The sequence below is a fragment of the Heterodontus francisci genome, chromosome X, assembly GCF_036365525.1.
Source record: "Heterodontus francisci isolate sHetFra1 chromosome X, sHetFra1.hap1, whole genome shotgun sequence".
Classification (NCBI taxonomy): Eukaryota; Metazoa; Chordata; class Chondrichthyes; order Heterodontiformes; family Heterodontidae; genus Heterodontus; species Heterodontus francisci.
In genome coordinates, this window is record NC_090421.1 from 6560962 (window position 1) to 6584092 (window position 23131).

The window sequence follows — 23131 nt, forward strand, 5'->3', positions numbered from 1 at the left end:
TTTAGAGAAGCTGACTGACTTGTTCATGTTCAACATTCCTGTTTGACTATAGTATCTTATTCACTTTGCTCTCTTGGTTCTCAGAGCTTTACATCAGTTCAAATCTAAATCAGCTTCAACACCAGGAAACACAACACTGGTGGCACTGCAGATTGGCAGTAGGGTAACCAAAGACAGATCAGAATAAGCCCAAGGAAAGACGCTGCCATTAGATGGGATACAGGGTGATATCAGAGCTGCAGAAACTCGAGTAGTTTGAGCATATAGCATACAATCCCACATGCACTCTATTATAGATTATTTGACAGATGTAACTTGCGCTAGATTTATACACGAGAGCATGATATTTAGTTCAAATACTTAACACGATGCTAATATCATAACCTGATATACACCAGAGTACACAGTTTATACACTAGTACAGCATTCACCTTTACATCTAAAGGATTACACAGCATCATTCTGACACAAGCCAGATAGTCACACCAATACCAAGAGAGATTTGACCTTTATTAGGATTAATTCAAGTTAGCAATACATCTCTTCATACAATCATACAATCCCATTGCATAGGAGCCCACCATTGAGTCCATCTGCCTGTGTCATCTCTCTGAACAGGCTATTCACTTCGTTCCATTTTGCTGCCTATACCTTTCTAAATGTTTTGTTTTCAAATATTTATCCATTTCACTTTTTTGAAAGTATTGGCCATAAACAGAACATAATGTACCATACATAAACGTCTTGCTTGGATTTTCCTGTGGCAAATACAACCCGCCAACCATGAATGGCCAAATACAACCCCCCAACCATGAATAGCCAACCTGTTCCCAGGGCTGCCCCGATGCTAAAGAACAAAGAACAAAAGAAAATTACAGCACAGGAACAGGCCCTTTGGCCCTCCAAGCCTACGCCGATCCAAATCCTCTATCTAAACCTGTCGCCTATTTTCTAAGGGTCTGTATCTCTTTGCTTCCTGCCCATTCATGTATCTGTCTAGATACATCTTAAAAGACGCTATCGTGCCCGCATCTACCACCTCTGCTGGCAACGCGTTCCAGGCACCCACCACCCTCTGCGTAAAGAACTTTCCACGCATATCCCCTCTAAACTTTTCCCCTTTCACTTTGAACTCGTGTCCCCTAGTAATTGAATCCCCCACTCTGGGAAAAAGCTTCTTGCTATCCAACCTGTCTATTCCTCTCATGATTTTGTACACCTCAATCAGGTCCCCCCTCAACCTCCGTCTTTCTAATGAAAATAATCCTAATCTACTCAACCTCTCTTCATAGCTAGCGCCCTCCATACCAGGCAACATCCTGGTGAACCTCCTCTGCACCCTCTCCAAAGCATCCACATCCTTTTGGTAATGTGGCGACCAGAACTGCACGCAGTATTCCAAATGTGGCCGAACCAAAGTCCTATACAACTGTAACATGACCTGCCAACTCTTGTACTCAATACCCCGTCCGATGAAGGAAAGCATGCCGTATGCCTTCTTGACCACTCTATTGACCTGCGTTGCCACCTTCAGGGAACAATGGACCTGAACACCCAAATCTCTCTGTACATCAATTTTCCCGAGAACTTTTCCATTTACTGTATAGTTCACTCTTGAATTGGATCTTCCAAAATGCATCGCCTCGCATTTGCCCTGATTGAACTCCATCTGCCATTTCTCTGCCCAACTCTCCAGTCTATCTATATTCTGCTGTATTCTCTGACAGTCCCCTTCACTATCTGCTACTCCACCAATCTTAGTGTCGTCTGCAAACTTGCTAATCAGTCCACCTATACTTTCCTCCAAATCATTTATGTATATCACAAACAACAGTGGTCCCAGCACGGATCCCTGTGGAACACCACTGGTCACACGTCTCCATTTTGAGAAACTCCCTTCCACTGCTACTCTCTGTCTCCTGTTGCCCAGCCAGTTCTTTATCCATCTAGCTAGTACACCTTGGACCCCATGCGCCTTCACTTTCTCCATCAGCCTACCATGGGGAACCTTATCAAACGCCTTACTGAAGTCCATGGATACGACATCTACAGCCCTTCCCTCATCAACCAACTTTGTCACTTCCTCAAAGAATTCTATTAAGTTGGTAAGACATGACCTTCCCTGCACAAAACCATGTTGCCTATCACTGATAAGCCCATTTTCTTCCAGATGGGAATAGATCCTATCCCTCAGTATCTTCTCCAGCAGCTTCCCTACCACCGGTCTATAATTACCTGGATTATCCCTGCTACCCTTCTTAAACAAGGGGACAACATTAGCAATTCTCCAGTCCTCCGGGACCTCACCTGTGTTTAAGGAAGTTGCAAAGATATCTGTTAAGGCCCCAACTATTTCCTCTCTCGCTTCCCACAGTAACCTGGGATAGATCCCATCCGGACCTGGGGACTTGTCCATCTTAATGCCTTTTAGAATACCCAAACACTTCCTCCCTCCTTATGCCGACTTGACCTAGAGTAATCAAACATCTGTCCCTAACCTCAACATCCGTCATGTCCCTCTCCTCGGTGAATACCGATGCAAAGTACTCATTTAGAATCTCACCCATTTTCTCTGACTCCACGCATAACTTTCCTCCTTTGTCCTTGAGTGGGCCAATCCTTTCTCTAGTTACCCTCTTGCTCCTTATATATGAATAAAAGGCTTTGGGATTTTCCTTAACCCTGTTTGCTAAAGATATTTCATGACCCCTTTTAGCCCTCTCAATTCCTCGTTTCAGATTGCGCCTACAATCCCGATATTCTTTCAAAGCTTCGTCTTTCTTCAGCCGCCTAGACCTTATGTATGCTTCCTTTTTCCTCTTAGCTCGTCTCACAATTTCACCTGTCATCCATGGTTCCCTAATCTTGCCATTTCTACCCCTCATTTTCACAGGAACATGTCTCTCCTGCACGCTAATCAACCTCTCTTTAAAAGCCTCCCACATCTCAAATGTGGATTTACCTTCAAACAGCTGCTCCCAATCTACATTCCCCAGCTCCTGCCGAATTTTGGTATAGTTGGCCTTCCCCCAATTTAGCACTCTTCCTTTAGGACCACTCTCGTCTTTGTCCATGTCCAGCTAGTTGCTGACTGGTGTGGGAAAAGGAGCCCAAAGATAACCATTCCTCCCTGAAGGGAGGTACCTCAATTCTACATGGCAACTCACCACAGCAGCATAGCTGCAATTGAGAATTCAGTATGCAAGAGGACTGCATGAGTAAACCCATGACTTACCAACGAAAGGTGAAAACTGGATCGCCACTCAAACTTGGCCCGAACTTGGTGAGGTATTGTGAACTGTTAACATTAAACTTCAATCCAAAATATGTTTTAAAAAATTTTAAACTTGAATAATTGAAAAACAATTTTAGCACCTGCAGATTTCAATGACCTGAAATTAACAGGTGTTAAACAGTACCAGCCCTATTCGTTGCAGTTTGGCTTAGCAATTGCATTTGAAGTAGTATGCAATATTATGCACAGTGATGTGGTTAATCCATACCTGAGTCTCATACAATTTCTCCCTGCGGTTTGCAACCTCATTGCGAATGATTGTCCCTATATATTCAATCACCATTGTGTGCTTCTCAAGGTCTTTGGCTGCATAGAGACCCAGACCCTATGGAGCAGAAAAATATTGATCAGAAGGTAAAACAAATATTGAAATTAATTCTATCAGCAGCCATCACTGAGAAAAGTTCATTGATTGCTGTCCAGGTTCCATTATTTGCGACCGCGTGTCACAAGGTTTAATCTGTGGACATACCATAATCTTCCAGTAAGGAGATCTTAATTCTCAGGATATACAAGGAGGAGGATGTTATGGTGGCACAGCTCAAAACTATTAAAACATCCAGCATCCAGTGTAGCGCGTTCCTGTTACAAGAGGCTTTTATTTTTGTACTAAAATCATAGAATTCTGTGTGTTTTAAAAAACTGAAGGATTTTCAGTGGACATGGACACCTGCAAATAGCTGAAATTTTTGGATGTTGACGTTGTATACAAGAATAGGAAAAGCACGCAGTTTCAAGGAAGCCAGCCAGGGGTTTTTGACCTCCTCAGAGCAACACTTTGAATGACACGGGAGACAGTGTCTGGTCCGGTGATTGACTCGGAAAAGTTTTTTGCTTTCACTTTGGACCCTTTTAAAAAACCAGTGAGTTGGACAAAGAGCAGGCATTTGAAATTCGGTTTCTGACCCACTTTGATCTCCAGGCAGAAGACCCAGAAAAGACCTCTCTCTGTAAAGCAAATTTGCATCTCTTGAAAAGAAACCCTGTATTTGAAAGGTGGCAGATTCCTATTGCCTCCCATCTCTGAAGAATTCCTGCATCCAGTGTGGTTCCCGTTTCCTCCTGTGTTTTGGGAAATCCTGGGACCTGAAGAAAGCTTCTACTGCTATACTGCTGCCGTTGAGTCCTAAGCAGACCTGTTGCTACACCACTGCTGAAAGTCCTATGTGACACCTGCTGTAGCCGAATTGCCTTGAATGCCTACCCATCACAGACTGTTCATCATCCTTGCCTGGAGACTTAGAGTGGCATCCGACTATTCGACTCAGGGACACCTCATCTTACAGAAGAATTTCCTACCAGAATGTGACAAACTGATTTATTTTATTATTCCTTCTATTCCTAAACAACAGCTGTAAACCAAACCCCTTTTTTCCCAGTTAACTTTTTTTTGAATGTATGTGTGCGCATGAGGACTAGGGAAATAAGGAGCTTTCATGTTTAGTTTAGTTTAGTGATACAGCACTGAAACAGGCCCTTTGGCCCACCGAGTCTGCGCCGACCATCAACCACCCATTTATACTAATCCTACACTAATCCCATATTCCTACCACATCCCCACCTATCCCTATATTTCCCTACCACCTACCTATACTAGGGGCAATTTATAATGGCCAATTTACCTACCAACCTGCAAGTCTTTTGGCTTGTGGGAGGAAACCGGAGTACCCGGAGAAAACCCACGCAGACACAGGGAGAACTTGCAAACTCCACACAGGCAGTACCCAGAATTGAACCCGGGTCGCTGGAGCTGTGAGGCTGCGGTGCTAACCACTTCGCCGCCCATGGCGTTATCTCATTAGTGGTTAAGACTTATTTTTTTTTCTCATAAATGATGTTGTTACAAGAAACCTGGTTGCTGTGCTTCATTCTAGGGGACAAATAAGAGTATAATTGGTTATTCTTCGGTAGGTGGAAAAAATGTAATAATATCCTGTGACCCGTGGAGAAGTGGGACTGAATTAACAGTACATTTCTCCTGCCTAGGTCCTAACAGTTCCTCATTCAAGTGTAATTTAAGATCCATGTGCCTTTGCATTGGCTCATCATATGAACAAGCTAAATGGATGGGACCATTCTCAAGTTTCATGCTAGATATCAATTCACACATTTCTTTTACAAAAACTCTATACACTAAGCAGCCCATAGCGAGTTTTTGTGTTGACACAAGCAGCCGACAATGTAGACTATAGTTACAGATTCAGTCTCATCCATCTATTGTAATCAAGATCCCTCTTTGAATAACAACTTGAGCTCAAACCATTAAACTGGTTCTAGTCAATTTAAGGCTGTTGTTTGATCCTATTTAAGTCCACTTCTATGTGACAAAACTACCCCAGAGGCTCAGGATAGATACCCTTGCAGTTTGCTTAAGACAACTGTATTCAATTTTAAATTGCACAGGAGGCACCATAAAGGCTGCAGAATCCAAAAGGTTGAAGAATTATAAAATTGATGTTGGGCAAGGTTAGTAGGCAGGTCACGGGACTGCAATTCACCTTCTCTCGTGCCAACTCAACCAGCAAAGAATGCTGCCAGAAGCTTCTCCTCTATGTTAGGTTCACGCTTGAAAACATTCTCTATTTAATACCAATTGCTTTAGATGTTTTGAGCTTGAAAGGTGGGCTTCATGGAAACATTGGTTGAAAGAACTGAGCTTTTACATTCTCATCAGCCTTTCAGTAAATCAGACTAAGGGCCCTTTTGTGAATTTGGAGCAGGTTTTAAGCCTCTGAAGGTTAAAGGATATCAAAAGAAAATGCAAACAGGTGTCATGGTTAATGGCTGCAGAGAATAATTCATTACTAACAATATAGATCTTGAAGCCAAGAGACCACCTCAATTGGAAGTAATCCACCTAACATAGGCCTAGTTGAGCCAAGACCAAGGCACCAAAAATAATGAGGTGCATTACTGGTTGAGATAGCAACACTGGTGATGTCCAAAGCTAAAACTTCGTTGAAAACTATCTCAGAACGACTAAAAGGCACTGTATGCTTTGAAGCACCACTATCTTACAGAAAATCCCAAAGGACAGTTTAGTTGTGCATATAAATACGCAGTGAAGACTAGCATCAACAATTGCAGAAAAAGCACCCAAGAATGTGATCTTGAATGAAACCTAATATACACATGGTAAGAGATTACAAAATGATGGTTATGCAAGGGCCTGAATATCTTGAGAGATGGTGTTCCGAGGAGATTGGATTCTCTGTCAAATTCTTCCCTCCACCCACTACTCAGCTGGAGGATGGCAAATATTAAACAAATGGGAAAAGGATTTGATTTCAAAGTACACAATCTCTTTAACTGGTAATATTTGACATCTTGCTGGTGCTGACTCACCTGTATTCGAGATCGAGCCAGGTAAACATTATTTTTCCACTCAGTTTTCAGTCGGCGGTACTGAGAGGATTTGGAGTGGACAAACTGCTTGCTGTAGGGAGTGTTAATTTCTCCAGTTACTGTACTCTGAAATGCTTTTGATGTGCTGGTACTGTTCAAGGTGTGTGGCCTGTTATGTATGTAGGGAAAAAGATGAACATTTATACTTGGACAATTTCAATTCTATAATACTCATTACATTTGTTATTTCTTTTCCAATAATGTAAGGCTCCCCAGAACCAAAGTCTTTAGGTCCCCAAAGGGATTGCCGTTATCTGATCTAAAGACTAAAAATACATTTGAGGTATTAGTGCTCTCTACATACGACACTTTCACTTAGGCCAGTAAAAAGAAATTGATCAAGCTACAATTGAAAAATCAAGTTATATCTCATTACGCATCATGTTAAATTAGGCTTTTGTGACCCAGTAGATCTCTGCAGCAGCAGAGCATTGAAGTTGCTACTAGAATGTTGAAAGTTTAAAATTTAGCTTTGGTGTTTTGAACTCAGCAACTACCACTGAACATTTCTCCAGGTGTCCATCACTCCACTAGATGCAGTATTATGCCACACTGTGGAACACTGAAGTGTACCATGAGGCAAAAAAAATGTCAAGGCTCGTGGTGAACCACATCTCACACTCCTGTTAGGCAAACATGAATGGCAGCCACAGAGCACCATGGCCCAAACCATTCCATCCTCCCAAGTCAAGGAAGGAATCCAGCAGCCAAAAGCACTAGGGGATACAACAGGACGGACAAAAGAAAAAAAATTAAAATAAAATTAGCACTTATGCTGCAGTGTTTTCTAACAACTGTAAGTCAGTGCTCTTCAGCAGGAATCAAAATATCATAGGCACATAATACACACACGAATGACATTATTGCATTCAAATTTGAATATAAATTCATAATTTAAATCATGTAACAAGGTTCTCTTCATAATAAAATGCCTTGTAAAAGAACAATTATAAAGTTATCCTCATCATAAACAGGTCAGTTGTATTTTCCCTGCTCCTACCGTTTGTAGTGAGTCATAATCTTCGGTTCAGAACGGGCACAGCCTGTTGGATTAACAGCTAGTGGGAGCTCCATAAGTGGGTGCCGACCATACCTGAATATGTAGTTCTGACAACTCTCCACACCTGGCAACTGAAGAGAAAAAAAAGAGATGAATTCATAAAATATTTAAAAAGTACTTCAACAGAAAGGGGGTAAAATCTCCCTCAAAAGAAAAAAAAAAATCGGGAGAATGTTCATTTCCTTCCATAATTAAACTAAATTGTCAGAGGGGTGGGAACCCGAGAGGGAGCTCAGATTGGAGGGAAGCAAAACTGGTAACTTGTCAGGGGTGTGGGAACCAGGAGCAAGTATCAGAGATGAATACCAAGGTGCACAGAATACTGGGGGAGATAGATAGCACGAAAGTAGGGAATGGTAAGTCATTGGGTGGAGTCAGAGTAAGGGAGAAAGTAATAAAGTCTGAATCAGGGTTAATGTGCATGTATGTGAATGCACAGAGTGTGGTTAATAAGATTGGTGAGGTACAGGCGCAGATTGCTGCGTGGAAATATGATGTCATGACTATGAGAGACCTGGCTCAAAGGAGGGCAGGACTGGGTGTTAAATATTCCTGATACAAGGTGTTCAGGAAATATAGGAAATGGAAAAAAGGGGGAGGGGAAGCGATACTAAGGAGAGCATTGCTGTGCTGGAGAAAAAGGATGCCCCAGAGGGGTCGAGGACAGTATCAACTTGGCTAGAGCTCAGGAACAAAAAAGGTGTGGTTACCACCAGCTAGTGGGAAGGATGTGGAGGAACAAATTTGCAAGGCAATTACAGAGAGGTGCAAAAATTATAGGGCAGTTATAATGGGGGACTTTAATTATCCAAGCATAGACAGGGATAATAGTAGTGTAAAGGGCAGTGAGGGGCAAGAGTGCCTAGAGTGTGTTCAGGCAAATTTTCTACAACAGTATGTTGCTAGTCAATGAGAAAGGAGGCACTGCTGGACCTGGTTCTTGGGAATGAGGTGGGCCAAGTGGATCAAGTATCAGTAGGAGAGCATTTAGGGGATAGTAATCATTGGATCATAAGGTTTAGGCTGACGATGGAAAAGGACAAAGTGCAATCCAGGTTAAGAATCATTAACTGGGTGAAAGCCAACTTCAATGGGGTAAGAACGGAGCTGGGGCAAATAAATTGGAGTCAAAAGCTGGCAGGAAAACCAGATGAACAATGGGCTACCTTCAAAGAAGAGATACTTCAGGATCAATCAAGGTATGTTCCCTCGAAGGGGAAAAGTAGGGAAAACAAATCCAGAGCTCCCTGGATGACAAGAGGTAGAGATTAAGATAAAGAAGAAAAAGTGTGCTTATGACAGATGCCAGGTAGAAAATACTACTGAGAACCAGGCTGAATATAGAAGGTCCAGAGGGGAAGTGAAAAAGCAAACAAGAGAAGCAAAGAGAGAACATGAAAAGAGACTGGGAGCTAGCATTAAAGGAAATCCCAAACTTTTCTATAAGCATATAAGTAGTAAAAGGGTGGTAAAAGGAGGAGTGGGGCCAATTAGGGACCAGAAAGGGGATTTACACATGGAGGTAGAGGGCATAGCTGAGGCATTAAATGAATACTCTGCATCTGTTGATGAATACTCCGCAGTGGTTAGCACCGCAGCCTCACAGCTCCAGGGACCCGGGTTCGATTCTGGGTACTGCCTGTGCGGAGTTTGCAAGTTCTCCCTGTGTCTGCGTGGGTTTCCTCCGGGTGCTCCGGTTTCCTCCCACATGCCAAAGACTTGCAGGTTGATAGGTTAATTGGCCATTATAAATTGCCCCTAGTATAGGTAGGTGGTAGGGAAATATATAGGGACAGGTGGGGATGTGATAGGAATATGGGATTAGTGTAGGATTAGTATAAATGGGTGGTTGATGGTCGGCACAGACTCGGTGGGCCGAAGGGCCTGTTTCAGTGCTGTATCTCTAAACTAAAATCTAAACTAAATCTGTCTTTACCAAGGAAGATGATGCAACCCAGGCAATGTTGAAAGAGGAGGTAAGTCAGACACCAGAGGGGTTTAAAATTGATCAAGAGGAAGTATTAGATAGACTGTCTGTATTTAAAGTGGATAAAGCCCCAGGGCCGGATGAGATGCATCCAAGGATACTGAGGAAAGTGAGGGCAGAAATCACAGAGGCACTGGCCATAATTTTTCAGTCTTCCTTAGACTCGGGGGTGGTGCCAGAGGACTGAAGAATTGCATATGTTACACCCTTGTTCAAAAAAAGGGTGGAAAAGATAAGCCCAGCAATTACAGGCCAGTCAGTTTAACTTCAGTGGTGGGAAAACTTCTGGAAAAAATAATTCGTGACAAAATCAATAGTCACATGGACAAATGCGAGTTAATTAAGAAAAACCAGCATGGATTTCTTAAGGGAAAATCATGTTGAACTGACTTGCTGGAGTTTTTTGAGGAGGTAACAGTGAAGGTTGATGAAGGAAATGCTGTTGATGTGCTGTACATGGACTTTCAAAAGGCATTTCATACAGTGCCACACAACAGACTTGTGAACAAACTTGCAGCTCATGGAATAAAAAGGACGGTAGCAACATGGATACAAAATTAGCTGAGTGACAGGAAACAAAGAGTAGTGGTTAACGGATGTTTTTCGGGCTGGAGGAATTTTTGTAGTCGAGTTCCATAGGGATCAGTGTTGGGACCCTTGCTTTTCCTGATATATATTAATGACTGAGACCTTGGTATATAGGGCACAATTTCAAAGTCTGTAGATGATACGAAACTTGGAAGCATTGTGAACTGTGAGGAGGATAGTGTAAAACTCCAAAAAGACATAGACAAGTTGGTGGAATGGGCAGACAGGTGGCAGATGAAGTTCAATGCAGAGAAATGTGAAGTGATTCATTTTGGTAGGAAGAACATGGAGAGACAATATAGAATAAAGGGTACAATTCTAAAGGGGATGCAGGAGCAGAGGGACTTGAGTGTATATGTGCATATGTCATTGAAGGTGGCAGGACAGGTTGATAGAGTGGTGAATAAAACATACAGTATCCTGGGCTTTATTAACAGGGGCATAGAGTACATGAACAAGGAAGTTATGTTGAACTTGTCTAAGACACTAGTCCTCAGCTGGAGTATTGCGTCCAGTTCTGGGCGCCGCACTTTAGGAAAGACGCGAGGGCATTGGAGAGAGTACAGAAAAGATTCACAAGAATGGTTCCAGGGATGAGGAATTTCAGTTATGAAGATAGATTGGAGAAGTTGCTGGGCTCTGAAGTTCTGTTAATGGATGATAAATATCTGGTAGTTCAAGGTAATAGGGTGAACAGGTGTTGGGTGTTAATTGTATTCAAATGTGCATATATGAAGAGCCAGCACTGGCTAGGGGTTGTTAGGAGTGAAGTAGTAAGCTCTGTGGCAAGCAATAAACAGTCTCTATCTAAACTTCCTGGTCTTAGTGTCTTCTTCACAAACAGGCTTGGAAGTTCTCTAACAGAAGTTAGGCCTGTTTTCCATGGAGAAGAGAAGGCTGAAAGGGGCTTTGATAGAGGTATTCAAAATCATGAGGGGTCTGGGCAGAGCAGTTAGAGAAAAACTCGTCCCACTCGTGAAAGGATCGAGAATGAGAGGGCACAGATTTAAAGTATTTGGTAAGAGAAGCAAAAGTGATATGAGGAAAAACATTTTCACGCAGCGAGTGGTTAAGGTCTGGAATACGCTGCCTGAGAACGTGGTGGAAGCAGGTTCAATTGAAGCATTCAAAAGGGAATTAGACAGTTAGATGAAAAGGAAGAATGTGCAGGGTTACGGGGAGAAGGCAAGGGAATGGAACTGCGGGAATTACTCTTTCAGCGAGACAGTGCGGACACGATGGGTCGAATGGCCTCCTTCTGCACTGTAACGATTCTGTGAATTAAATGACTGACCATTTTTCAGAATCAGAAATAGCACATTAAAAAAAAAACAGCTTTATTGCTCCACTATAATCCTTGATATCACAACTGTCACCATGCTACCCCATTGCCTATCTGACCAACTCATGGATGAGCCAAAATTTCTTGCAGCTCAATGCTGCCAAACTGAAAACTGCCTGTTCACCCCTCCACCAGAGATTTCATGCCATCACCCTCAATCACACACCTCTTTCAGGATGCCTGCTCAAGCTCTACAGCAGCTGTTAGGAATACTGCTGTACAACTGAGAGAGAGTCATCCCCAGAGTGCAGCACTACAGGCTCAACAGTTGGTGACAGCAAAAAAAAAAATCTGAATTCCCACTTTATTGTTTTGTAGACACCCAGGATTGACTGCCCTCCTTTGGACTATCCCCAGATTATGCATCGTTTTCACCAAGCACTGGATAATGTTGTATCGCCTACTGCCTTTCATTTATCAAACAAACCCCACCAATTCTGCAAAGCCCTATTTCTTACCCTAGTGGCCAGCTACGGATCACTCTGAGCTCCTGACCAACAATTCCATGCCTATACACACAAAATTTGCTTTGCTAGGTTTTAGGCACCTTTGTATCTGCTTATGTAACTTAAACCTATTTGTGCTGTCTCTATTCATGCATGTATTTTGGCTGCTGTACCAAACCTGAGCTCCCGATCCCTATGGGGCTAACTTCTGGCCCTCTCTACTTTTAACTCCCATCTCAGCAAACCATACCTTAGTTTTCCTTGATATCACTCCAAATTCTGTGCCCTAGCTACTGACTCCATCCCTCACCCTGGCAACTGTCGAGACTAAACCAGACTGTTCACAACCTTGGTGTCATATTCCGACCAAATATTCACACTAAGACTGTCTATTAACACTTCTGTAACATCGCCCAACCTCACCCCTGCCTCAGCTCATCTGCTGCTGAAACCCTCATTCATGCCTTTGTAACCTCTAGACTTGACTACTCCAATGCACTCTTGGTTGGTCGCCCACATTCTACTTTCTGTAAACTTGGTCATCCTAAACTTTGCTGCCCATGTCTTAACTCGTACCAAGTCCCGTTCACCTATCACCCCTACGCTCGCTGACCTACACTGGCTCCCGGCCAAGCAATGGATTGATTTTAAAATTTTCATCCTCCCTATCTCTGTAATCTCCTCCAGCCCTCCAAGATATCTTCGCTCATCTAATTCTGACCTCTAAAGCATACCCGATTTTAATCGCTCCACCACTGGCAGCTGTGCTTTCAGTCATTTTGGTCCTAAGGTTCTGGAATTCCCTCCCTACACCTCTGTCTCACTTTCCTCCTTTAAGACATCCCTTATAACCTGCCTCTTTGACAAAGCTTTTGGTTATCTGACCTAATATCTCATGTGGCTCGGTGTCATACTTTGTTTTATACTGCTCCTGTGAAGTGCCTTTGGACATTTTATTACATTAAAGGCGCTATATACATATATGTTATTAGTAAGTTGAGAGTAATCTCAGTTTTTAGTATATAATAGATAGAACCTACAGTTTATGACCAATTTTGCTTGCAGATTTATATAATCTGTTCTCCCCACTCACTGACCTGATCATTTCCTGTTATGCTTAATAGTCTTTCTAGTGGAGGGAGATTAACTGTACAGCTAGCCATCAAAATATATCTGAATTTAAATCATCTTACATATGGTTACAGGTTAGGTTTGTCACAAGTTACATTTTAAAACCTGGAATCTGTTAATTTCATTTTTGCAGGTATTTCTGTATCTGGAGCCTTTATTATTCTTTTCTTACCGACTCTGCAATCCTTAGGACAGCATGGATAGTCAGTCCAAACATGTCCTCTCCCTTAATATAATCAGGAAAAAGTCGTAACATGTCTGCTTCTTTCCGCAGTCGCACAATTGGTTCAAGAATTCTGTTCCAAACACCTAAGAACAGAGGGGAATAAATAGAGAACATAAGTTGGATACTTATAAGTTGGGGCTCCACAGCTGAAGTGTCAGAATTACTAAATATCAAACACAGAAGTTTATGCATCTCCCCACCTGTCCCTTGCCAAAACAAAATCAAGTTATTTTCCCCACTGCCTGGTGAATACACCAATTCTTGATCTGGATAATAAGCAACAAACTAGTTCCTAAGCCTCTGCTAAGGTTGCTTTTCAGTGAGTCATTTGGAGGTGTAGGCGCAGAGTGTAGCAACTTGTAGGGAAGCACACTGCCTGTATTCAGTATCGCCCAGTTGACTTGAGAAATCAGTAACACAATGTACTGAGAAAAGATGGGCATTAACTTTTGTGGTACTAACAGAGTGTCGCAGAACAGATCATCCACATAATGCATCACCAGGTTGCCTACAAAACCACAAGTATGAGTTTTCAGTGTCACAAATCACTCAAATTTATTTGTCTTGACCAGGTGAGTTTTTTCTGATTTGTCTGCCAGGCTGCTGAAGATTCACTATGAAGGATTGGGGAGGAAATACAAAGACTGGTTAAACCCTAGATAGGTTCTTAATGCTTTGAATATTGTTTAACTACACACGATTAGGCTGTCTACATCCTGGGGGAACTCTCTGAAACACATGCCCATTAGGAGCTTGGCACTATAAAGGATCACATGTACTTGTCCCATGGCATAAGCACTTTGTTTTGGAATTCCATTTGAAAGAAGGTTGCAGCAAGGAGACAGACTTGATATAATGAAGACAAAAAGCCTAATATTTCCCCGAATCTGTTCAGGGCAGTGAAAGTGCGTGCAGCAGGAGTGCTGCCTGCCGCTTTAGCCATGGTTTGATTTTGCCCCAAATCATTTGAAAAAGGGGGAGTGCTCCAAGGTACATTTGACTGATAAGCCACAGTAAGCCAAAACTCAAGATGGAGTTAGTGACTTGACAGGAGTAAACAATACATGAAAATTTTGCTGAAATAGTAATAATCTCAAACCTTGTTTGATGAAAGACAAAAAAACTGATAAATGATTTTAACTTTCTCTGTGGATATACTGCCAATGACAGGAGAAATAGAAATAACAGCGTAATCTAAAAAAAACATACTGTACATCATGGGGGAGGGGGGGGGGGGGGGGAGGAGGATGAGTGAAGAGATCATCTGACCATGCATGGTGATGATGGAAATTACTAGTTGCATGTGGAGATTGAACTAAAGAGGAAGAACACTTTTTTCAAAGTTACGAACACAACAATCAGATAGCACATTAGAATCATAGAACAGCACAACACAGGAGGCCATTCAGCCCACTGAGTCTGCACCTACTCTTTCGAAAAGCAATCCAGTCAGTTTTTTTTTATGTTCATGGGATGTGGGCGTTGCTGGCTAGACCAGCATTTATTGCCCATCCCCAATTGCGCTCGAGAAGGTGGTGGTGAGCTGCCTTCTTGAACCACTGCAGTCCATGGGGCGCAGGTACACGCACAGTGCTGTTAGGAAGGGGCTTCCAGGATATTGACCCAGTGACAGAGAAGGAACAGTGATATAGTTCCAAGTCAAGATGGTGTGTGGCTTGGTGGGGAACTTGCAGGCAGTGGTGTTCCCATGCATCTGCTGCTCTGGTCCTTCTAGGTGGTAGAGGTTGTGGGTTTGGAAGGTGCTGACAATTAAGGCTATATATAATTAGGGCACTATAATTTCGAACACATACATGTAGAATGACAAAGCAACAGCGTAAACTAACTCTAAAACTACACCGGACGACAAACTAAAACTGACGAGTGGGAGACAAAACACTGTATTCAAAGTGACGTGGCAGGTTACACAAGGTAACCACAGTGAGGTGTGACTTTATGTTGGTAATTTTAGCCATCAGGAGGGCGGGGTGGGTGAGATGACCAAAGATTTATGCCACTAGATTGTAAGCTGTTGCAAAATCTATAATTGTACTGTTCAGTTAAAAATATATATCCTGTCCACTCTGGACTATTCTTACCTTGTGGGGTCCAATCAGTAACAACCAGATCCTCATGCCCTTGCTCAATAACCTGGATACCAAACTCTGGTTTGCCATTAGTATCATTGATGGTGCAGTGGTAGCAGCAACGCTTGTTAGTGTATCGCATGCTCCAATAAATACGAGTTGCTTCATATCCAATTGGATAAAGAGCTGTCACACTGTGGAATTCCTGCATCTGATGGGGGAGTAACTGACCAATGGTATGGAAGATCAGTCCACCAACCCTGAACATGTGACTGCGCTTGCCACGCTGTACAATGCTAGCGATCTGCTTCACCTCATCTCTCTGAATATAGACACGGCGGTAAACAGCAAAACACCTAATTTCCTGCTCGTTAGCTCCTTTCAGTTTGTGCTGACTGCAAAGCATGGTCTTGTCCTTAAAAAACATACAACGGGCACGGATAGCACAAGCAAAATGATAGGTGTTTGGGCATCGGACCCGATGGCAACCTGTAGTGGCTCCAGTCTTCTGACAAAAAGCACACTTTGTGGTGAGTCCTCGGTGGAAAGCCACTTCCACATTTATCAGCGCCCCTGCCTGAGTCTCATACACTTCAGAGGACCATAATGCACAGTTTAGGTGGACCCACAAATCCAAATCAAGGTTCAAGAGTCTTGCAGGTCCATCTGTTATGCCATCACCTTCTTCATGACAGAAACAGCACCGCCTACCGTCCTTGGGCATGGGGTCTGGTTTTAATGATGTCCCCAGTTTCTGAATCAGCTCCTCAATTTCATGCTGAGATATGTGTTTAAACTTCCCTTTGTGAAATATGACTTTAAATTCCAAACGTTTCCAACGGATTCCCCTCCACCTCTTCATTTGTGGCTGAGGTTCCTCAAACTGCTTTTCATCCAGCGGGAGAGGATGCTTGATCTTTGGTGACTCAATCGGTGGGTCAGGTTTACTTGACTCTGCTGGAGTCCCAGGTGACGATACACTTGGGGATGAGGGTGGAGAGCTCTCTGGTTGTATTATGGGAAGCTGGTGAACATCGAGGATAGACATATTATTACTATAATGATGCATCACAATTCTTTCCTTCGTTGGACAGTCTGAAGAAGTTTGCTGAAAAGAAAAAGCAAAAACAGCCATAATATCTTGAAACAAAAACATTAGTTATCAATATATTCTTTAAAATGAAAATCAATTGCTCCACCAAAAAAACTTTACAAAGTACATCATCCAAAATTCCATCACTCACATCCTACTGTACACCAAGATCAACTCCCCATTATCCCTGTTCCAAACAACTTCCATTTTCCAATGCATTGCTTTCAGAATTCTTGACCCCACCTGCAAGTGCCACCATGGATTTGCTTTTCCCGACCTCTACAACTTCCTGTAGCCTTATGTTTCAGCATGTACCCTCTACTCTTCCAACTCTGGCCTTTTTTGCATGCCTGATTGCCTCTGCTCCATCTTTGGCAGAACAGCATGCAGCCATCTTACACAACACTTCAATGCTCTACTTAAACATTTCCAAATTGCTACTGTTCTCCCCTCCTACAGAAGTGTCTTAAAACTCATCTGTTTGTTCATGACTCCCATCCCTTGTCCCACAATTTGTTCAGACCTCTATGAAAACTTTGGGACATTTTATTTTAAATTCACTCGTGAAGCCGTGGAAAATCTATCATATATGTGAACATAAAGAATTAAGGGTAAGACAGACCATAAGGCCCAATGATCATTCTATCCATCAGATGCTGTAACATTGTGTACCAGCATCCCTAATCACTGGTAATAGTCCTGGAGGGGTGGGGAGAAGCAAATAAAAAAATAAAAAGTGGTTAATTTCAAGAAAATTGGGAAATTCTTCATGGATTCCCAGGGACTCCCACAGGGAGCGCTTTGGCTGAGAGAATATACATACCGGTGTAGCAGTTGCCAGCTCCTTTCCTGGCGTCTTAAGAATAGAGCCTGGTAATGTGACATCATACTGTTTGAACCAATTATGTTTTTCCTGCACCAGTTTATCCAGGTCCATTGATTCTTCCTTGGAGCCCACTAAGAAAACCAGAAAAAGTTACAACCATTAATAATAACCAACTAACATCCCAAGCTGGTTTAAAGAAAAGTGGTAAAAATGTTGGCAATTTAAATGTAGATGGTTGTTCTGACCCCCAAATAGGCAGTAATTTAGGGAAAAGCCACTGGGACATTGCACTATACATTAAAGGGACATACAGGGCTGACAACCAATGTTCCCTCGCATTTTTCTTTACGTGCACAGCCTGTTTGTTGCACTACGCTGCACGGCTGGGCATGCATGCATCTTAAGGGGAATGTTGATTGCGACCTATTTGCTGCACTGCACAGCACGTTCGTGCAGCTTAGAGGGAACATTGCTGACAAGTCATGTGATCTTGCTCCACATCTCATTTATATATAAGCCTTATTTTGAAAGTGCACTTTCGTTCCTTTGAAAAGTAGGTAGGGGCACTAAGACTAGCTTGATGTAAAGTATTAGTTACACATGCAACGGAAAGGAAGGTCCATATTAACACCAAAGGGGACTTGCAGGAAGGGAGCTCATATATGAAATGCTGAAATTCAGTTCAAGAATTGTGGTTTTGGACGAACACATTCTCATTCATTTCCTGACAACATCGAAAAACAATATGCTGAAAAGCAGAGGTATGTTCCTCCATAATAGTTTCAAGGCACTTGTTTCCTTGGGCTGGAAGATCAGAAAACAATGTTTTGTAAAAATATGCATTAGTTCGTAGACTTGCCTCTGCAAATAATATCAGTGAGAGTAATCTGCTGCACAGTGGCATACGATATGGCCACTGCACAAACAGAATGAACTAACTTTCACTAGGATGCATCTCCCTGACACAGAACATATTCGATAGGTGGTTGAATGAAAAGAAAATAAAGTGATATGGAAACTGAGTCAGCAAATGGGTTTCGAGCTATTGCTCATGTGGAGGATATCAACAAAGACTGGTTGGACTGAATGGCCTGTTTCAGTGTTGTAATGTCTATATAATTCTTTGTATGGTGCATGCTGAAATAGATATTTGCTTAATCATCTTTTGAGATGGGGAAGTTTAGGGAAATATTCTGCAGAACTTTCCTTTGAGGGAGTGGGGGTCAAGCATATGACAGGGAGGATTTGTATGCTGCCTGTGGAAGCAGAGTTAGTGAATCCAATAGCCTTTTCTCATTATTTTAAATGTTAGCATATGCAGATTGACAGGAAGTGATGCAAGATGACCATTTATTTTGAATACAGAGCTAGTAAGGGAATCAACTATGTGGCAAATCCCCATCTTAGTGAAAATATAGGATGGAAAGGGCGAATATGCAGAATCCTCAACTTACAAGGTGCAAAATCAGTTTAAAAACTCAGTTTATTTGAAAAGAAATGAGTATAACAATGAAGTCATCCTTGGGTCGTTACTTTTCACTTATGGACAGATTGGATCTCACATTGTCCATGGGCAATATCACATACTGAAACAAAAGCAAAATATTGCGGATGCTGGAAATCTGAAATAATAGAAATGCTGACGAAAAATCATCGACCTGAAATGTTAACTTTTTTTCTCTCTCTACAGATACTGCCTGACCTGAGTATTGCCAGCATTTTCTGTCTTTATCTCATCCTGAAAGCCCAATTGTTGCTTTCAAAAGTTCTATTTGTCAGTCTGCAAGGAACACCACTCCTAAAAACGGGCACCAACCTATTGTGAACTGATTCCGTGTGACAGGCATTAATGACTTTCTTCTGGAAAGGTACATTACAGATACCTTGGTCAGGGATTTCCAATGTGGCTTTTTTCCCATCGGGTAGAAAAGAACATGGACTGTCTGGAACAGATGTAACCTCATAGGAACCTGGGATTTTCATCTGAAGCAACTGAGCAAAAGCGGTCATCATTCTGTTTATATCCTATAACAAATACAGTAGAAATGTAATAACAAGTAATTGAAAACAGGCTTATGAAAAGTTTCTATTATTTCCCCATCTCATTTCTTCGTACCTATAATTTGTTTCATCCCAAAAATGTATTTTTGAAGTGTCAATATGTGCAAAATTCTTATTACATTTTGTACCACAACGCCGTATGAGAAATAGGGGAAAATGTCTTTATTTTATGTTGAAGAACTTTGAAAGAAGTAGTTAAGATTTTTTTCCAAAAATATACTCCATTCATAAAATTTGTAAAAGTACATTCCATAATATTTCAAATTGGCCATTACAGAAAGTGCAAAATGCTTCAAGTGCCATACAGCACGTGGCACTCTGAGGTGCCTCAATACAAATACAATTACACAATGAAACATACAGCCTGAGGGGTTGTACAGTTTCCAACCCCTCAGTATACTGTGGCAGGTAGGCCTTAGACTGTGGCCTTTCCCTATTCAGCCTTTGTGGCGGCTGCCCCAAGCTTTAGTTTGTCCCTCAGCACAACACTGACTTCCATGAACCAAACTCAAAATGGAGATCAGAAATTACTTTTAAATGATATATGTACCTTAGCAGCAGTTCCTGAGACGGTGAGTGTGACTGCAACCTGGTTTCCTTTACCACTCTTCCATGGGCCAGAGAAAGATACACCCTTTTCAGTATTTTCCACAAATGGCTCTGTATTTACAAATGGCTTTGTATCAGGAAATGCTAAGGAGGAAGCAAGTATTAAAAAGGACAAATTAGCAATTCAAATGAACTGAAGCGTGTACTTACCAACCAACAAACATCAAATACTGCATATGCTTGTTTGTTTTTTTAAATTATAAAATATTACATAATTTGCAAGGTCTGATTTAATTATTTGAACAGAAGTATCCTCCACATATTGCATGAGTAAGACCAAATTTAAAGACACGTTGATAATGTAATGTTGTTCAGATGTGATCTTTATGCTGCCCTTTTCCTACACAGTAAAGAGATAACATTAACCACACTGTAGGACAGGGTATAAAGGAAGAAATAATGGCAGCTTGTCAGAAAGGTACAGCAATAATTATGGGGGATTTTAACCTACACATAGACTGGAAAAATCAGATGGGCAGAGGCAGCCTAGATGAGGAGTACATAGAATGTTTTCAGGATAATTTCTTGGAACAATACATTTTGGAGCCAACCAGAGAGCAGGCTTTACTAGACCTGGTATTGTACAACAAAATAGGTTTAATTAATGACCTCATAGTTAAGGCGCCCCGAAGTAGCAGGGATCATAATATGATTGAACTTTAAATTCTGTTTGAGGGAGAAGAGAGTGTCCAGGACTAGTATTTTAAACTTAAATAAGGGCAATTATGAGGGCATGAAAGCAGGGCTAGCTAAAGTGAACTGGCAAATCAGGTTAAGGGATAGGTCAGTAGAGATGCAGTGGCAGACATTTAAGGGGATATTTCAGAATACACAGAATAGATACATTTCAACGAGAAAGAAAAATTCCACGGGTGGGACCCGCCATCCGTGGTTAACTAAAACAGTTAAAGATAGTATCAAACCTAAAGAAAAAGCCAATAATTGCGCAAAGATGGGAGGCAGGTCAGATGATTGGACAAAATTTAAAAAACAGCAAAGAATGACTTAAAAAATTGATAAGGAAGGTAAAATTAGAGTATGAGAGAAAGCTAGCTAGAAATATAGATAGATAGTAAGAGTTTCTATAGATATTTAAAAAAGAAAAGAGTTAAAGTGAGTGTTGGTCCTATAAAAAGTGAGTCTGGGGAATTAATAATGGATAATAAGGAGATGGCAGATGAATTGAACAGATATTTTGCATCAGTCTTCACTATTGAGGATACAAGTAACATCCCAGTATTAGCTGTACGTCAGGAAATGGAAGGGAGGGAGGAACTCAAGAAAATTACAATCACCAGGGAAGTGGTACTAAACAAATTGTTGGAGCTGCGGGCTGACAAGTCCCCAAGTCCTGATGGACTTCATGCTAGGGTGTTAAAAGTGGCGGCTAGTGAGATAGTTGATGCATTAAGTTTTAATTTTCCAAAATTCTTTAGATTTGGGGAAGGTTCCTCTTAGACTGGAAAATAGCGAATGTAACTCCTTTAATCAAAAAAGGAAGGGAGAAAGCAGAAAACTACAGGCCAGTTAGCTTAACATCTGTCTTAGGGAAAATGTTAGAAGCTAAAATTAAAGACGTTATAGCAGGGCATTTACAAAAATTTAAGGTAATCAGGCAGAGTCAACATGGTTTTGTGAAAGGGAAATCATGTTTAACCAATTTATTGGAGTTCTTTGAGGGAGTTACATGTGCTGTGGATGAAGGGGAACTGGTGGATGTATTGTACTTAGATTTTCAGAAGGCATTTGATAAGGTGCCACATCAAAGGTAATTGCAGAAAATAAAATCTCATGGTGTGGGGGGTAATATATCGGCATGGATAGAAGGTTGGCTAGCTAACAGGAAACAGAGAGCAGGCATAAATGGGTCATTTTCTGGTTGGCAAGATGTAACAAGTTCCGCAGGGATCAGTGCTGGGGCCTCAACTATTTACAATTTATATAAATAACTTAGATGAAGGGACCGAAGGTATAGTTGCAAAATTTGCTGATGACACAAAGATAGGTAGGAAAGTAAGTTGTGAAGAGGACTAAGGGGACTACAAAGGGATATAGATAGGTTTAGTGAGTGGGCAAAGATCTGGCAAATGAAGTATAATGTGGGAAAATGTGAAATTGTCCATTTTGGCAGGAAGAATAAAAAAGAAGCATATTATCTAAATGGTGAGAGATTGCAGAGCTGAGATGCAGAGGGATCTGGGTGTCCTAGTGCATGAATTGCAAAAGGTTAGTATGGAAGTACAGCACGTAATTAGGAAAGCTAATAGAATGTTATCGTTTATCGCAAGGGGAATTGAATACAAAAGTAGGGAGGTTATGCTTCAGCTATAAAGGGCATTGGTGAGATCACATCTGGAGTACTGTGTACAGTACTGGTCTCCTTATTTAAGGAAGGATGTAAATGCGTTGGAGGCAGTACAGAGAAGGTTTACTAGACTAATAGCTGGAATGGGCGGGCTGTCTTACAAGGAAAGATTGGACAGGCTCGGCTTGTATCCGCTGGAATTTAGAAGTGTAAGAGGTGACTTGATTGAAACATAAGATCCTGAGGGGTCTTGACAGGGTGGATGTGGAAAGGATGTTTCCCCTTGTGGTAGAATCTCAAACTAGGGGTCACTGTTTAAAAATAAGGGGTCACCCATTTAAGACAGAGATGAGGAGAAATTGTGTCTCTGAGGGTCTAGAGTCTTTGGAATTCTCTTCCTCAAATGGCAGTGCAAGCAGAGTCTTCGAATATTTTTAAGGCAGAGGTAGATAGATTCTTGATGAGCAAGGGGGTGGAAGGGGTAGGTGGAAATGTGGAGTAATCTGTTCAGCCATGAACTTACTGAATGGCAGAGCAGGCTCGAAGGGCCGTGCGGCCTACTCCTGCTCCTAATTCGTATGTACTTGCCCTGGGCCAACACCAAAGTTCTTCCCCCAAATGAGGAACAAAAATAAGGCACAACACTAATTACAGTATATCCCAAAGAGAG

The 23131-nt window shown here is 41.8% G+C and overlaps 1 protein-coding gene across 20 annotated transcripts in view; it reads right to left on the minus strand.

Annotated features, from left to right (window-relative positions):
• Positions 1-23131, minus strand: part of kmt2d (lysine (K)-specific methyltransferase 2D) — a 250592-nt gene that overhangs the window by 18687 nt on the left and 208774 nt on the right. For all 20 annotated transcript variants that reach the window (XM_068024872.1, XM_068024871.1, XM_068024870.1 and 17 more), the window contains 8 exons: positions 20098-20240; positions 19370-19511; positions 17484-17617; positions 15580-16675; positions 13427-13563; positions 7701-7831; positions 6641-6809; positions 3504-3620 (listed from right to left, as the gene is read on the minus strand). In XM_068024872.1, coding sequence (XP_067880973.1) covers positions 3504-3620; positions 6641-6809; positions 7701-7831; positions 13427-13563; positions 15580-16675; positions 17484-17617; positions 19370-19511; positions 20098-20240 — 2069 coding nt within the window. The remainder of the gene's footprint in view (positions 1-3503; positions 3621-6640; positions 6810-7700; positions 7832-13426; positions 13564-15579; positions 16676-17483; positions 17618-19369; positions 19512-20097; positions 20241-23131) is intronic.